Source organism: Periophthalmus magnuspinnatus, chromosome 3 (genome assembly GCF_009829125.3).
Source record: "Periophthalmus magnuspinnatus isolate fPerMag1 chromosome 3, fPerMag1.2.pri, whole genome shotgun sequence".
Lineage (NCBI taxonomy): Eukaryota > Metazoa > Chordata > Actinopteri > Gobiiformes > Gobiidae > Periophthalmus > Periophthalmus magnuspinnatus.
The window spans coordinates 36,030,309-36,047,847 of NC_047128.1; the positions used below are offsets into that span (position 1 = coordinate 36,030,309).

Sequence of the window (17,539 nt, forward strand, 5' to 3'; positions counted from 1 at the left end):
ACGTATTCTACGAGTAAATAAATCAGAACAAACTCATAGAAGCAAAGAAAAACGGGCTAAACCAGAACGACGACGGCCTCTGAACGTCCAGAAACCCCCGCGCGACTCAAATACACTCGTTTATTTATTTATTTTGATCCCCGCTAGCATCTGCAGAGTCAGCATTACACTGCCGATTTCTGTCTTTATCTATGATTTAATCGCGACTTAACCTCAACTACGTGTAATTTATTGCCGCTCCAAGTCTCGCCTCCTCGGTGTGATAAGATTGAGATGTAGTGCTTTAGATGGTCAGTAATGTCCTCTGCTCACTCAGGTCCTTCACTCCCAATTATCCGGCACTCATTTCCTCCAAAACTACAACATTTATCTGCTGCCAATGGCTCACAGTGGCATTTCTGCACTGATTTTTGTCACTGGGCCAGAAGAGAAGGCTATACTAATAAAAGCCAGACTGGAAAATGTCCTCCTACATCAAAAGCTTGAATTAAGGCTTGGCCGATAGCAGACAGAGAACATTTACTTGGGATAGGAGTGAAGAATATTTGAGAGTATCCTTTAGTGGCTCTGCGTATTGATTTACCCGTTTAGTTTATGAAGAATCGAAAGTATTCTGTGCCTGTGTCGATGTGGAAGCTAGGCTAATACATTTCCAAGGCCAAACAATCATAAAGGGATTAAAGCGAACTTAAAAAAGCACGTAAAAACTATAAGATCATTAATATAAGAACTGTGTTACTTGTGCACGTGCAACCGAGTTAAAAAGTCAATTAAAAACACTCAAATTGCGAAAGGATTTGTTGATATTACTCCGTTTTCCTCGTCAAAAACAAACTTAAGCTCATGTTTTGTTTCATTTACACACGTTTAAGACACGGTAAGATCTAAAATTTCCCATAAAACTTATAAATATTTGCGTTTTCCAGTTGAGTATGGGCTTGTCAGTGCGCACTTCTCATACGCTCATAATATAACATGACCATAAATCAATTTCCAACCAAATGAAGCGTGTTACGACTTGGTGACACATAAACGCCTTGATGAATTGCTTACTTACTCATTATTTCGAGGGTTAATGGGGCAATTATAGCCGACCTAGGAGTCCAGTCTGGAACAGCTCAGTGGTCAAAGTCACAGGAGTCTCAGTGCAGTAAATGACTTTAATCCTATTATTTGTGCGCACGGGAGGGCGAGAGGCGCAGCAGGTCACCTCATTTGATCTGACTGTGCGACCAGGATAAAGATCTGGATAATAGGACCCGTATTATTAGCGCGACTGTTTGGGAAATGGCTTCCAGTGAAAGGCTTATTACCAAGTTCCAGAAGCAAAGAAATGTAATTCTTTTCATGTTTGAGAGCACTCATTTAGACGAGAGACAAAAAAAACTTCAGAGCATTTGTAAAATTGCGCGGGCCGGTCGACAGAAAGCCCTTTGTGGATTAAAAGCCAATTACCAATGAATTTAGAACAAAGACTTTTGTTCTGTGTACATTGTGCAGAGTCACTGTGGAGACACAAAGTCAGGCAAACAAAATGACAAATGCATGACCGTCCCTCAAATACTGTCCAGTAAAAAAGGTCCAGAAGTCTGAGTGTTTTCTGTCAGAACTCGCAGTAACGTGTTTCAGTTTGAGGAGCAGAAACAGCAGAGTCTTTGCGTTTTCCTCAGTTTGACGATGAAGATGCTCTGACCCAGTTTCAAACCATCACCGTTTGATCAGTCACATTCACTTTGTCAAAAAAAACTGTCCATTGTTTTACTTCAAATCAAATTTATCTTCCAGCGATGTTGTTATTCTCACATAAGTGGTGAACGTCGTGTTTCAATTTTGATTCTCAGTTGGTCTAATTGTAAAACGAGAACGACAAGACGTAATAAATGTAAACTGTCTGGACAAAAGAGCAACAAAAAAAAAAAAAACCTTGAAAAAACATGTATTCTCACTGCTGGGTCTCCTTTCCTCAGATCTGACCTGTAACTCAGCCGGCTGGACTCAACTTCCTGTTTTTGTGCAAAGTGAAAGCATCTCCATGACGACAAACAGATATAAATGTCGACTTCAATAAAAACTGACCATGTACTTTTCAGAAACATGCACAGTCTGGACAAAATAAAAAAGTCAGCATAAAAAAAAAAGGTCACACTCTAATATTTGGTTGTTCCTTTAACTTTGATCACGTCACATTCTCTGCGTCATTGTTTCGATTTCACTTCTGCAACGTCACAGATTTATTTCCATCCAGTTGTTGCATAATTTTTTCACCTGTTTCATTGATGATGGTCGAGTCTGACGCTGCTCAAAGCTTCTCCAGCTCATCCCAAAGATTCTCACTGGGGTTAAGGTCTGGACTCTGTGGTGGACGATCCATGTGTGAAAATGACGTCTCTGCTCCTGATCCTCTGTCGCAGTTTGAGCTCGATGAATCCTGACCATCATCTTGGAATATGCCCAAAAATCCACTGATGGAATAACCTGGTCATTCAGTATATTCAGGTGTCAGCTGACCTCACTCTGCTGAACCTCGACCGGACCAACTGCAGGAGACGACCTGTTTGTTTAGTTAAATCCAGGTGGAGACTTTATTTTTTGTCCGGACAGTGTAAGATTCAGTGCGATACGCTTCAGAGACACTGTGTATTTGTCTTTTTAAAACGTAAATGTTACTGTTTTTTGTATTGTCACTGTGTTTGTTTTAAAAATGAACCACGAGTCTAGAATAAAGATAAACTGAATTGACTTTGTGCCATTTCAGGGTCAAGAAATGCCAAGAGTGTAAAGCAGTGACCAAAACACAGGGCGGCTTTTAAAAAAATCTAAAATCTAAAAGAAGTTTGGAGTTATTTTGAGTTGCGTTTATGTTAACTCTGTTCCATATGTGTCTACTTAGAGGTTTGATGCCTTCAGTGAGAGTCTACAGTTTAAATAATCATGAAAATAAAGAACCGTAAATGAAAAAGTGTGTCCAAACTTACGACGTAAAACTGTTTTATCAAATGAGTCAAATGCTCCTGATCCTCTGTCACAGTTTGAGTCTGATGAATCCTGACATTGTCGTCTTAGAATATGCCCAAAAATCCACTGATGGAATAACCTGGTCATTCAGTATATTCAGGTGTCAGCTGACCTCACTCTGCTGAACCTCGACCGGACCAACTGCAGGAGGAGACGACATATTTGCTGCGTTAAATCCAGGTGACGACCTTTTTTTTGGCCAGACAGTGAATCTACGAGCGATTAAAACACAAATCGCACTGTCCAACGTCTCATTTAAGCCTGAAGCTGATTATTTACAATACGAAATGACTGAATCTGATTTGATATAAACTGTATTAAACGCAGAGGCCTATTTTCAGTCCTACCACAGTAAAGTGATAAATATATCCGCCCGCAGTCCCTCCACTGCTCTTTAGTTTACTCTTTATGTTACGGCATCTCTGCGGACGTCTGCTCGGGTTTTACAACAAATGATGATGGATGTCACCCAAAACAAACAAGCCTTTTATGATCCGGAGAAGAGTGGAGTAAAGAGTCAGCGTTCGCTTTAAAGACGTGTGAGTTAGCGGCTCAGATAACCCTCTAACACTCTCCCGCTGAGACGCTATTAATTAATAAGAAGCTAACACTAAAGTAGCTTCTCCTCTTTCACTTTGTGCTTACTCTGCTTCGATCGATCGCTGTCCTCTCCGCCTCGTCTGTGCCTGACATGTGTCTTTGCCCGATCCGGAGCTCCCGGCGGCTCATCTGCTCCGCACAGACGCCCCGAGCCGCCTTTTGGGGTTAGCCTGGTTTTAAAAGTTTGTTGTTCTTTGCTTCTGGCACAGTGGACAGATGTGGCGTTGCATAAAGGACAGTCGAGCAAAAAACACCCCAGACTGCCGCTTGCATAATGTCGTCGTAATCGAGCCAAACGCACACACAGCGACGACGGCCGGTAGGTTATCGCTCTGTTGCGTTACCATAGCGATAAGTCCGTTATGTAAAGCCTATTTAGCGCCGAATATAGAGCAATAATGATGCAATAACATAAACTTACATTACTGGTTGGGTTTTAACGAATCAAAATAAAAAGTCCAAAGTCCAAACTAAAGTTAAAATACTGTTTAAAACTTGTGATGCAACTGTTACCACTAATTCTGCAACGACTGCTATTAAAAACATTTGCAGCGGTGAGTTTAGGAGCACATCGGTGACATTAAAGCAGCTATTTCTGCTTTGTGTTGTCAAAAAGAAGAAAATGGAACTAAATCGGTATCGAGTTTTGGCCCTATTTCTTATTATGAAGTATCTTTGCATTTGTTTCTATGTTGGCTGCTATAAATTCACTTTATTCTGGACGTTGTTGTAGGCGTCGCCATCTTTGTTCGAGTTGGATTATTTTACACGGAGCGGACGATCTTGAGCAGAGAAGTTCTACAGGACGACAGTTTAAAGCCTCCGGGAGAATCCGAGCAGTGTCCACGTGTCGGTCAAACGAACGCAGAACATTTAACGCAAATCAACCAACTTTACATCACGTTTTAGCGGCAAAACGTTTGTCAAATTCTTAACTGAAAAGAGACGGATTCACGCTGGACCACAAGTGCCACTGCAAAGAAAACGTGGTGTAAAAGCATTTAGAGACTTAATAGAATTGCAGTTGTCCTTTGCTGTATCGCGGTTCACGTTTCGCGGTGTCGAGGAGCAGGACGGCGCAGATCCCAGGTCATCGGCGAGTCCTTTTCACGCAGGACTGAGCTCGTTTAACGCCACCAAGGGCTGGTTTGACAAATTTCAGAAACGCTTTGGACGTGAACAACACATTTAAAGCAATCATGGAGGAAAAGGGGATGTAATCTACGAAGGTTTGAACTTTGAGAGGGTTTAAAAAAGAGAGAAATGTGAGAAAATGATAACGCCTGTGTGAGAAAAGTGTATAAAGTGTGTGGTGAGGGGTTTTACAGACAAAAACATGGAGAATAATTCATGGATTTCACTTATTGCGGGTTATTTTAGAACATAACCCCCGTGATAAACCCACTTTTTCACGTTCACTTCCCGTCCCAGTTGGTGAGAGCAGCTTCCTCTTTTCAAACTCGTGCCTGATCGCGCCGCTTTGTTTGTAAAACGCTACGACGAGGTGTTTGAGTCGGATGTTATTTCAGAACATCCACACGTCGCACAAACAGACGTACGCGATGACAGCTGCGTCGGCCGCGCTAACATGCTAACTGCGTGTCAGTGCAGGCTAAATGAAATCAGGTCCCGTCACGTCTGCTGCAGATACAGTTGTTCACACAGACTGATCCAGGCTAATGAGGATAATCCTTCAATCACACCGTGGAGCTGTCTTCTGTTTATTTATATCACGCACAGATCTGGAGTACGGCACATCCAGGACTCGTATGGGGATTATAGCGGCTATATATGAACACTGGATATATATAATTTAGATTAAACCCAACACCAGTCTCGGTAGAAAAGTGTATTTCTGTCGTTTAAATCAAAGTGGATGAAGTGTCTGAACCTGCAGAGTCATTTCCCATGAATCTAAGGTTTTTATACTTTCTGTTTGCATTAATTAAAGGTGAAATATGAACAGAAACGAAGCCTGACGCATAATCTCTCCCCCGTCAATAATTACATCCACAGACCCAAAGCAAACAAACAAAACAAAGAGAACAATAACCAGTTTGAATAGGGTCGTTAAAGCTGTTTCCAGTTTCAGTTTCGTCCAGTTGACAGATTTAACTTTGGTTTTTGCGACGGATCAGACCTGGACGACTGACACACAGATAAAGGTGTACTGTGTAACTTTTCTGGTCGAGGGTCCACCACCTGTTCGTTTCCATGACGATGTTCCTCAGTGGTTCATGGAAACGAGCAGGTGGTGGAGTCAATGACGTTGGTAAACACGTTTCTTTATCGCACCATCCCAACAAACAAAGATCTGATTTTTATTTTTATTATTATTTTTTGGTATTTTGGGGGTGGATATATTACAAGGGTCTGATTTATTTTATTTTATAAATTATTATTTTTTTTTATATTTTGGGAGTGCATATATTACAAGGGTCTTATTTTGATTTTATTTTTTTTATTTTATTATTATTATTTATTTTTTGTATTTTGGGGGTGCATATTACGAGGGTCTTATTTTTATTACTTTATTATTATTATTATTTATTTATTTATCTGTATTTTGGGGTGCATATATTACAAGGGTCTTATTTTTATTTTTATTATTATTATTATTATTATTATTTTTTATTTTTTTTATTTTGGGGGTTCATATATTACAATGGTCTTAGTTTTATTATTATTATTATTATTATTATTATTATTATTATTTATTTATTTATCTGTATTTTGGGGTGCATATATTACAAAGGTTTATTTATTTATGCTTTGACAATGTTTAAATCCAGACTGAAAGGTTTTTATTCTGCCTCTTCTCTTTTAATGGTAAATTGGCAAAAAGTTACTCTAGTAAAAGTAAAAAGTATCATGTGAAAAATCTACCTAAATACTTTTACTTAAGTGTTAAGTCCATTTAGAGGAACAAAAGTAGTGTAAATGTTTTTATATTGATAAAAAAATTACACATATTTTGTTCAACAGAAACAAAATGAATCAATTTCTTATTTTTTCTTATTTTTTGGTGGATTTATTTTTGTTTTGCTCAAAGTCAAAACTTGAACTTGAAAAAAACACAAACATGAAAAAATAATCCCTCAAATTATAAGAAAAGTACTTTTACTTTTCAGTCCTGTTCAGAAATGTAGTAGAGTAAAAGTACAGATACTGCTCTCAAATGTACTCAAGTAAAAGTAAAAAGTACACACTGTAAAATGTACTGAAGTAAAGTACAGATACCTCAAAATGCTACTTAAGTACAGCACTTTTTAATAGGGCCACAGGGCAACTTCTCCACAGATCTGACCTGTAACTGAATAAACGCAGAGATCCGTTTAATGCCGCACTGTGGGAGATTCCAGACAAAGTGATAACATCTCCATGGAGACGAACGCGCTGGAAAGTTCCATGTGGCTCTAAACTTTATTTGAGTTCACTTCAAATGAAAGATAAATGGAGAGACGGCGTGGGGCGACGGCGTGGGGCGACGGCGTGGGGCGACGGCGTGGGGCGACGGCGTGGGGCGACGGCGTGGGGCGACGGCGTGGGGCGACGGCGTGGGGCGACGGCGTGGGGCGACGGCTTTCCTCGTGGCATTTTTCACGGGCGAATCGGAGCCCGTCTGATGATGATTCGGCGCCGTGTCCTTTTGGTTCTGACAGTGTCACTATCAACCCTCTTGATTAATGTTTTACCTGTTCGCCCTGTGATTCATCGCCATCGTGAGCGCCATCGTGAGCGCCATCGTGAGCGCCATCGTGAGCGCCATCGTGAGCGCCATCGTGAGCGCCATCGTGAGCGCCATCGTGAGCGCCATCGTAGCGCCGCGGCTGATGCAACCGTCAGGCAAAAAACAGACAGAATGTTTGAGACGAGGGCATAAACTGTGTCAGTGTGGAGCTCCACTGTACGACGTCTATTCAGTTTAATTAAAACCGACTGAAAAATCCAGTTCTCCAAAGAATTATTAGGAAATGGCAATTAGTTACTAAAGCTCGTTAAGTCAAAAGCCGTTAATTGCATCACCAGAGAGAAGTTTTCAGCATCTTTTGTTAATTAAATGGTCTCAGAAGAAATGTCTCCAATCCATAGAATGTATTTGTGCTCAGCCCAGCGCGGACGGTAGGACTAAACTGGATTTAAACCCAGATTAAACCAAGAGACAGTCCTACACAGAGACAGTCCTACACACAGACAGTCCTACACACACAGAGACAGTCCTACACACACAGAGACAGTCCTACACAGACAGTCCTACAGAGACAGTCCTACACACAGAGAGACAGTCCTACACAGAGACAGTCCTACACAGACAGTCCTACACACAGACAGTCCTACACACATAGAGACAGTCCTACAAACAAAGAGACAGTCCTACACACACAGAGACAGTCCTACACACAGAGACAGTCCTACACAGAGACAGTCCTACACAGAGACAGTCCTACAAACAAAGAGACAGTCCTACACACACAGAGACAGTCCTACACAGAGACAGTCCTACAAACACAGAGACAGTCCTATGAACACAGAGACAGTCCTACACAGAGAGACAGTCCTACAGAGAGACAGTCCTACACACAGACAGTCCTACACACAGACAGTCCTACACACAGACAGTCCTACACAGAGACAGTCCTACACACAGACAGTCCTACAAACACAGAGACAGTCCTACACACAGAGAGACAGTCCTACACAGATACAGTCCTACACACAGAGAGACAGTCCTACACACAGACAGTCCTACAAACACAGAGACAGTCCTACACACAGAGACAGTCCTACACACATACAGTCCTACAAACACAGAGACAGTCCTACACAGAGACAGTCCGACACACAGAGAGACAGTCCTACACACAGACAGTCCTACAAACACAGAGACAGTCCTACACACATACAGTCCTACAAACACAGAGACAGTCCTACACAGAGACAGTCCGACACACAGACAGTCCTACACACAGACAGTCCTACAAACACAGAGACAGTCCTACACACACAGAGACAGTCCTACACAGAGACAGTCCTACACACAGACAGTCCGGAGCTCTGCCCTCCAGAGCTCCACCCTCCAGAGCTCCGCCCTCCGGGGCTCCGCCCTCCAGGGCTCCGCCCTCCAGAGCTCCACACTCCAGAGCTCCACACTCCAGAGCTCCGCCCTCCGGAGCGCCTCCTACTGTAGAGGAGGATACATGTCGCTCTCTGCAGCCGATGATGAAACTGTTCAGTTTCTTTCCAAAACAAAAAAACACCAAAGCCCAGAGACAAACTGAGGAAACATTTATGCTCAGAGCAGGGCTTGTTTGTCTGACCCCTCCTCCTCCTCCTCCTCCCCCTCCCCCTCTCCTCTTCCTCTCCTCCGTCGCTAAAGGCCGAGCGACATAGAGGTGATTAATCAGGTTGTTAGCATGAGAGATGGAGCGAGGGAGAGCGAGAGGAGAGCAAACACAAAAGAAAAGATCCAGCGTAACAACAGGGACGGCCATTCTCCAGAGAGGCATCATTTAAAAAGTAACAGGCCCTGATCGCAATAATGTTCTCATAGCAACTATTAAATATAATGACCACTATTATGGCTCCAGAGACGAGCACAAAGACGAGTAAAATACAGTCCGCCGCCCGACGCACGGACACCGCGTCTTCTGGTGAGTTAGAAATCCAGTTTTGTGGCGATGTTTTAACAAATGTGTTTAATTTTGGACGAAATGTATAAAAATCTGTGTGAAAATGGTTGGAGTAATGAGCGGTGTAGTCGTTTGTGCAGCGACACCAGCTCCACTTGGACGTTCTGCTGTCGTGTCCTTGGTCCAGACACTTAACCTGCTTCAGTTCCAGCGAATCAATGTGAATAAAATGAGATCATTTACCACTTCAACTGTAGATGACCCTAAAAAACCTGCTGCAGCTGAAGTTCTGCAGAAGAACAACTCACTAAACAACGGCCTTGACTTTTCGAACCTAATCCCAGCGTTACATAAACCCAAACGCCGTGAAAACCACTTACTTTTAGAGACTCTGGAGTGTTTCCTCTTGACCTCTCCTCCTCCTGACCCGCCGCAGCCGTCCTCATCGTCACAGTCGCCGCTGTACCGCCCCTCCGAGTCGCCGCTTCCTGTTTCGATCTGGTCCAAAGTGCCCAGTTTAGGGATGGACTTTCCCTGGAGGAGCTGAAATGAAGAAAACACCGAGTCACAATCTGAATCTCAGTTTGTCGGACGCAGTTTGAGACTAAAAAGCTTCGTTTTTCTGTGGAAATGTCCCTCATGTCGTCTTTTTTGGGGTAATATTTTGAACTTTGTTGGTAAAATGATGAGTAAAGATGTTCCTGTCCAGTCGATTTGTGTAACATTATTAACTGTGTAACATTGAGTCAATGGGCTTCGCCCATTGACTCAGTGTTGACGCTGACATGCTAGCAAGAACAAATATGCATGTCCCATGCCTACGGCATGGGTTGCTAGGACACAGGAGTCTGTGAAAGGTCGCGGTGATGCCACGAAGTTGCGCGCAACTTCGTGAAGACAGTCCGCAACGATGAGTGCTTCGCACTCATCGTTGCGGAAGCAATAGGCCCTACGCCCTGTAGGGGCTCAGGCCTAAAAACAAAGCTCAAAATAACAAAAAATGAATAAATAAATAAAAAATAAACTCAAAATAACAAAAAAACAAACAAAACTTAAAAGAACTAAAAATATATATAAAAAAAAATAAACTCAAAATACCAAAAAACAAAAAAAACTCAAAAGAACTTAAAAAAAAAAAGAAACTGAAGAAAAACTTTTTTAAAAAAAACCCCAAATAACAAAAAAAAGAAAAAAAAAGAAAAAAAAGAACCCCAGGATCATGTAGAGGGTTAATACGAACATTTAAGATAAAAAAAACGAGTCTGAGCAGCAGCAGTTATGATTTAAGAGAGAATCAGAGTCGATGGAGCCAGGAGCGCGCCCGTATGCTGCGCCCGTATGCTGCGCCCGTATGCTGCGCCCGTATGCTAGCAGGTTAGCTACGTCCATTTATATAAAGAGTCTGTGTAAAATAATAACATGGAAACAAGCGGAAAAGTTACAGGTCACGTCTGCGCACGGGGGGAAGAGTATACAGATATAATACTGTATTTTTCAACAGTAAATGTGTAAATAAAGACACATTAGACAGAAAAGTTCCACAGTGCGCCGCGTTAATGCTTCATTTTACACACACGTTTGTAATTAACACTGAGACAGAGTCAGATCACAACCTCCAGACTCTTCTTTTCAGATTTATCAAGGACCACAGTCGGCACAAAGAGTAATTTGACTAATGCAGAGAAGGTCGAGCAGGTGAAGAGATAATTTGATCAGATGTGCAGAAAAAAGACGGTACAGAGAGATTTCAAAGCCCAAAGTGAATAAATGGAGTCTTTACCTGAAAAGGCTTAAATAAAGTTGAGAATAAGACAAAATAACCTTGTTAAGGATGTGACTCACTGTCTGATTCATTTCATGCAGAAATAAAGGCTCTGACAAGAAGCTTTATTTAAAATGTGTTGATTATCACACGAGGGTAAAGTTGTTTCTATATCACAAACATCAGACTCCGGAGGAATTAAAACTGTGAGAAAAGCAGCAAAAATTAACACTTATTATTTAGAAAACACAGATGAAAGAAGCAGCGTGACCTCGTCTGAATCAGGTTTAAAAATGAAACTTTATGGAACAATTTTGTCTTTGTAGAAGTTTGAAACTCGGACGATCAGTTTAACGAACCGAGAAAAAGAAGCAGAGCAAAATGTGAAGCCATGAAGTACAAAGTATATGAAGTACAACGCTATGAGAGAGTAGAGTACAGCAGAGTACACCAGAGTACACCAGAGTACAACTGAGTACACCAGAGTACACCAGAGTACACCAGAGTACACCAGAGTATATCAGAGTACGCCAGAGTACACCAGAGTACAACTGAGTACAACTGAGTACAACTGAGTACACCAGAGTACACAAGAGTACAACTGAGTACAACCAAGTACACCAGAGTACACCAGAGTACACCAGAGTACACCAGAGTACAACTGAGTACAACTGAGTACAACTGAGTACAACTGAGTACACCAGAGTACAGCAGAGTACACCAAAGTACACCAGAGTACACCAGAGTACACCAGAGTACAACTGAGTACAACTGAGTACAACTGAGTACACCAGAGTACACCAGAGTACACCAGAGTACACCAGAGTACAACTGAGTACAACTGAGTACAACTGAGTACAACTGAGTACACCAGAGTACACCAGAGTACACCAGAGTACACCAGAGTACAACTGAGTACAACTGAGTACAACAAACACCAAGGGACAGGACACATAATTCAATCTTACCAACTGGACAAAAGAACAGTTAAGTTTCACAGCTCAACCAAGTCTCCCTGGTATTTCACACTAGCCCCGCCTCTTCTCCCTGGTATTTAACATTAGCCCCGCCTCTTCTCCCTGGTATTTAACACTAGCCTTTTGTTGACTTTTTATGTGAATAGTAAAAGTTCAATTGTGTCAGCTTGAGTGTCGTTAGCGCCCCCTTCAGACAGATTTAAGTCGGTGTCCAGCAGGAATCTGACCAGAACTGAAGAAGAAACTCGAACGAGCAGCGGAACTTTTTATCCAGAGACAGATTAGAGTTTTTCTTTCACTTTGGATCAGACCTGGAGCGACACAGACACTTTTATGTGACGCACTTTGGACAAATGAAGTTGTTTTTTAAATGTTTTGTATAAATAAAACTGAAATTATTTGAATTGAAAGTAGCTTCTTCAGTTCTGACAGGGTTCTGTAAATCACCTCCTTAAATTCAGTATTTTCCAGAGTATAAGTGTTTTTAAATTCATTATTCTGCATTTTTCCTGGTGCGACTTATTCTCCAGAGACACAGTTTCTATCCAACAACATAAAACTGAAACTAAAACATCCTTGTCGTACGGTAAGACGCATCTGTTATTAATCGAATTTAACCTCCCTAAAGTGTGAACTGAGCCGTGTTAATCCTGACGGTTCCAGACGCTCAGGAGCGAGCTAACCCCTGCTAGCATACGCTGATTAGCCCCATCATTGTGTTCCAGTCCCGTGTTAGCATTAGCCATTAGCGCAGTACAATTCCTAACCTGTTTAACTCTACACTTCGACCGGGGCTTCACTTTGGGCTTCTCCGCCGCATTGCAGAGTCTCAATCAGAAAATCGTGTGAACTCGACAGCGGGGGAGCGGCGCACGCTAATTGGCTCATTTAAATTCACAGAGCGTCATTGGCAACAAGAAAGAAAGCTTTGTGTTGATCAGAAAGGTAGCGTCTATGCTAATTAGCTGCTGTGGCGGTTGGTGCAGAGGACGAGTCGGATCAGGGCTGCGGCTGAACCTGGATCATAACGAGCGTCGTCCGCGGCGCCGAAACGCTCCACATCCACAGACGACTTTCTCTTCTACGCGTTTGATTATAATGATTTTTATTAATTACACTTAAATTCACATCTGCAGAGTGTTACCTGGAATAATGAATCTCCAAAGACGAGGAATTGATTCAAAGTTTGTGCAGAGTTTGAGTGAGAGAAAACGGAAAAATAAGAGTCTGAGAGAAACGTTTGAGCCGCAAAAGCAACAACACGGAACATTTCAGGCAGTTAAACACAGTCAGGTTTAACTAGAATGATCTGCTACGGCAAAACTGCACCGTGACAGAGCAGGAAGAAGTCGAGTAAAAGTACAGATACTGGAGTAAAAAGTACTCAAGTAAAAGTATCAAATGAAAAATCTACTGCAGTAAAAGTGTTAATGTACTTAAAGAGAAAAAAGTAAAAGTATTTCGTGTAGATTTTGAGTCTTATAAAGCTCCAAATGTGGTGATTTTGATAATTTTTTGAACTGAATTTTGTTTTTTTTCTGTTTTTTTTGTGTTTATTTTTGTTTTGCTCCAATAAAAAATAAAAATAATAAACCTCAGACTTTTCTGCAGGTCACACACAAAAATAAAAATACTTCTACTTTTCAGTCCTGTTCACAAAAGTACATATACTGCTCTTAAATGTAAAGTAAAAGTAAAAAGTATCCAGTTCAAAATGTACTTAAGTAAAGTACAGATACCTCACATTTATACTTAAGTACAGTACTTTACTATTTTTAATACTATGTCACAGTTATGGTCAGTGGTGGAAGAAGTACTCAGTTCTGTTAAGTAAAAGTACACATACCGGAGTAAAAGTTTAAAAAGTACTAAATTACCTGTGTGAAAATGTATTTAAAGAGTAAAAAGTAAAAGTATTTTGTGCAGATTTTGAAGCTTCAAATGTCGTTATTTTACTAAAGATTTGAGCCGAATTTTGAAGAAACGACTGAATCAATCGTGTTTTTTCTGTTTTATTTGTATATTTTTGTTTTGATCAAATTCTGAACGTGTTAAAAATAAACTCAGCCTTTTCACACAATAATAAAAATACTTCAAAATGTAGTGGAGTAGAAAGTACAGATACTGCTCTCAAATGTACTGCAGTAAAAGTAAAAGTACGCACTGTAAAATACCTCCAGTCCAGTACTTTACTACTTTTACTTTGTTACATTCCACCACAGATAAAGTGAAGTAACAACATAAAGTATAACATAAAGTATAACAAAGTATAACAGTACTATAGTAATAAAGTGATAGCAATATTTTTCACAAGATATATATTTATTGTACTCGCTAAATCCAGAATAAAAACAACTTTAAAAAGAGAAAGCAACAAAACATCACAGGAAAAATAGAAACAGGCGTCAAGCAGCATTTTATCTGTATAATAATAATAATAATAATAATAGAAATAAAAATGATAATAATAATAATAGAAATAATAATAATATTAATAATAATAATATAAATAAAAATGATAATAATAATAATAATAGAAATAATAATAATATTAATAATAATAATATAAATAAAAATGATAATAATAATATAAATAAAAATAATAATAATAATAATAATAATAGAAATAATAATAATATTAATAATAATAATATAAATAAAAATGATAATAATAATATAAATAAAAATGATAATAATAATAGAAATAATAATAATATTAATAATAATAATATAAATAAAAATGATAATAATAATATAAATAAAAATGATAATAATAATAGAAATAAAAATATTAATAAAAATAATAGAAATAAAAATGATAATAATAATATAAAAAAGATAATAATAATAATAATAGAAATAATAATAATATTAATAATAATAATATAAATAAAAATGATAATAATAATAATAGAAATAAAAATGATAATAATAATAATAATAATGATAATAATATCTATTTTACTTAGCATAAAAAAAACACAAAGACTGTTTTAAAACAAAGTATCATTACTGAATCTCGATATAAGTGACAGTGGCTCAGTTGGTAGAGTCTGACCCACTGATCTGAAGGTTTAAGGTTGGAATCCAGCTCCCACAGATGTTGTCGTTGTGTCCTTGGGCAAGACACTCACCCCAGTGTGTGTGTGTGTGTGCACTGATGTAGGGGTGTGTGTGTGCGCGCACTGATGTGTGTGTGTTTCTTTGACATAACGCTCTTTCTCCAGTCGTTGAACACACACTTGAACAGTTGAACAGTTGAGCAGGTGACTCTTTATTTAAACTCAACTGTGTTTAAATGAACCAGATCTTTTATTCCAGCTCTTTCTCTGTCGCCACGTTCACTTAACACTTGAACTGTCCTGTGTAAATTGCCATTTTCCGCTGCATTCGCCCCATGAGTGACAAAAATTGGATTATAAAAGCAGGAACATATGATTTGTGTGGGTAAAAGCTCTTATCACATTTGACCGTGACAGTTCTGGACTCTATACAATTGTTCCACTTTTCAAAGACGTAAAGTGCCACGTTCCACAGAGTTGAAAAGATATAGTTCTTTTTGACACGTAATAAAAGGGGACGTGACGGTTATTAAGCCGCGGTGAACGACATCGGCCTTTGTCTAATCATGAGTGAGAGACGCGAGGTGGAAATTTACACGTCCGGCCCAGGAGCGGCGGGCGGCGAGCAGCAGAACTTTGAACGTCAAAGGAAAAACGCATTTGAAAGTGAAATTAACGTTGTTTAACAGAATTTGCAATAGTGAACCTTTTATTCAGTCCAGGCTCAAACGGTTCTGTTCAGCTGTGTTTTGTTCTGCACTTTTCTCTTTTAATGTACATTTTAAGATGATTATTTATGTTTTTATTTGTTGTGTTGTGATTTTAATGTCTTACTTTGTCTTACTTTGTGTATAAATTGTGCTAAACAAATAAATTCTTCTTGTTTCTTGCTGATAAGAATAAAATCTCTCTGTTTAATGTTATTTCTGTTCATTTTAATTCAGATCTGTTTAAGTTCACATGTGTCAAACTCAGGCCCAGGGACCAAATCTGGCCCGCAGTGTAATTATATTTGGCCCGTGAGATCGTGTCAAATGTGCATCAGAGCGGCAGCAGCTACTAGTCACCTCGGCCAAATGAATCACTACAGAAACAGAGAGAAACATAATTAATTTCCTTTATTTTTTAATTCAAATGTATTTTTCTCTGTTTGTAAAATCAAGCTCGAGTTATTCCAGATTTTGCGTTTAAACAAAACTCACGTCCGTTTCCACATGAAGACGTTAAACACACATCAGGTGCAGTCAGTTTTTCAATAAATATTAAGTTTGTCCCGTGAATTTGTCTCAGTTTTTAATTTGTGTGAGTTTGAGTTTGACGTGTTCAGGTCTGAGGAAACACGGCACGTTTTTCTTCTGGTTGTTTATTTTCTGAACACGAGGACGAATGTAGAACAAAACAAGAGCCAAACAACAACAGAATCACCACAAACACACACCAGAGTCACACAAACACAGTGACATTAACAAACACACAACAGTTACACAACTCTGAGCTTAACCCTTTAAAGACTGAGCACATTATAGACCAGTACAGACTTTTTTTTTCTTTTTTTAGTCATAAAAATGTCACAGTTCTGTCTTTTTACATGTTTATCCTCAGTCCGGCTCCGTTTTTTCCGGTCTTTCTTTTGTTCCCTCCGTGTTTTTCCTGCCGCTGCCTCTCGTTTTGTTCATCAGCCCAGAGTCGTCCGTATAAACTGTTTCTGTTCCGTCAGGTCAAACTCATCTGAAACATTCTGTTGTTTGTATTTCTGCACTTCAGTATCTGCACTAATCCCTGAGTTTCCTGCTCCTGAGTTTATTTATCCGCCTTTTTTTCGTTGATATCAAATAAGACGTCATTCCTCAGTTGTTTAGTCCCTGATTTAAACGACACTTTGTAGTATTTTCTAAGACGTTTGATTGTTCTCTTTGTGTTGCATTTGAGCCCAGTTCACCTGCATCATAAAAAAATCACGTTAAAGGAGGTATCAGCCTGTACTTTTACCTTTTTTCACACGCCTTCCTTTATTTTACGCCTCTGTCCATCCTTATTTTTCCTTTGACGCATCAAATAACTGACTGGGCGGCTCCTGCGCTCTGATTGGTCGTCTTCGAGGGCGACGTAAGCACATTACCGTAATGACAGTGACATATTTAAAGAGACGCCGTTTGAATCTACACGAGGCACAATCGGTTTGCGGAGTTACGGTAATAAAAAAAAGTCCACAACCACGAGTCTATCGGCGACGTTTTGCATCCGACGCTACAATATTTCCTTAGTTTTACGTCCAGACTTCTCCACACTGGCGCTCAAAGATGTGAAAATTACTACGTTTCTTATTAAAATATTCAATTTCACCTCGTTTCAAACTTAAAACTACTCAAGGTGCTCCGTGGTAAGTGGTCCCCAGGTTGAGCTTTAGCTTTAGAGCGTTTAACTCTGCGGATAAGTCAGATTTATTATCTTTGTCAAAGCCGTGCGCGTAAAAAGAAGAATATTATGGACTTA

The 17,539-nt window shown here is 39.7% G+C and overlaps 1 protein-coding gene across 1 annotated transcript in view; it reads right to left on the reverse strand.

Moving 5' to 3' along the window:
• Nucleotides 1-17,539, reverse strand: part of gpc5a (glypican 5a) — a 241,213-nt gene that overhangs the window by 71,779 nt on the left and 151,895 nt on the right. The window contains exon 8 of the mRNA XM_055230405.1: nt 9,626-9,788. Within this exon, the coding sequence (XP_055086380.1) occupies nt 9,626-9,788 (163 nt within the window). The remainder of the gene's footprint in view (nt 1-9,625; nt 9,789-17,539) is intronic.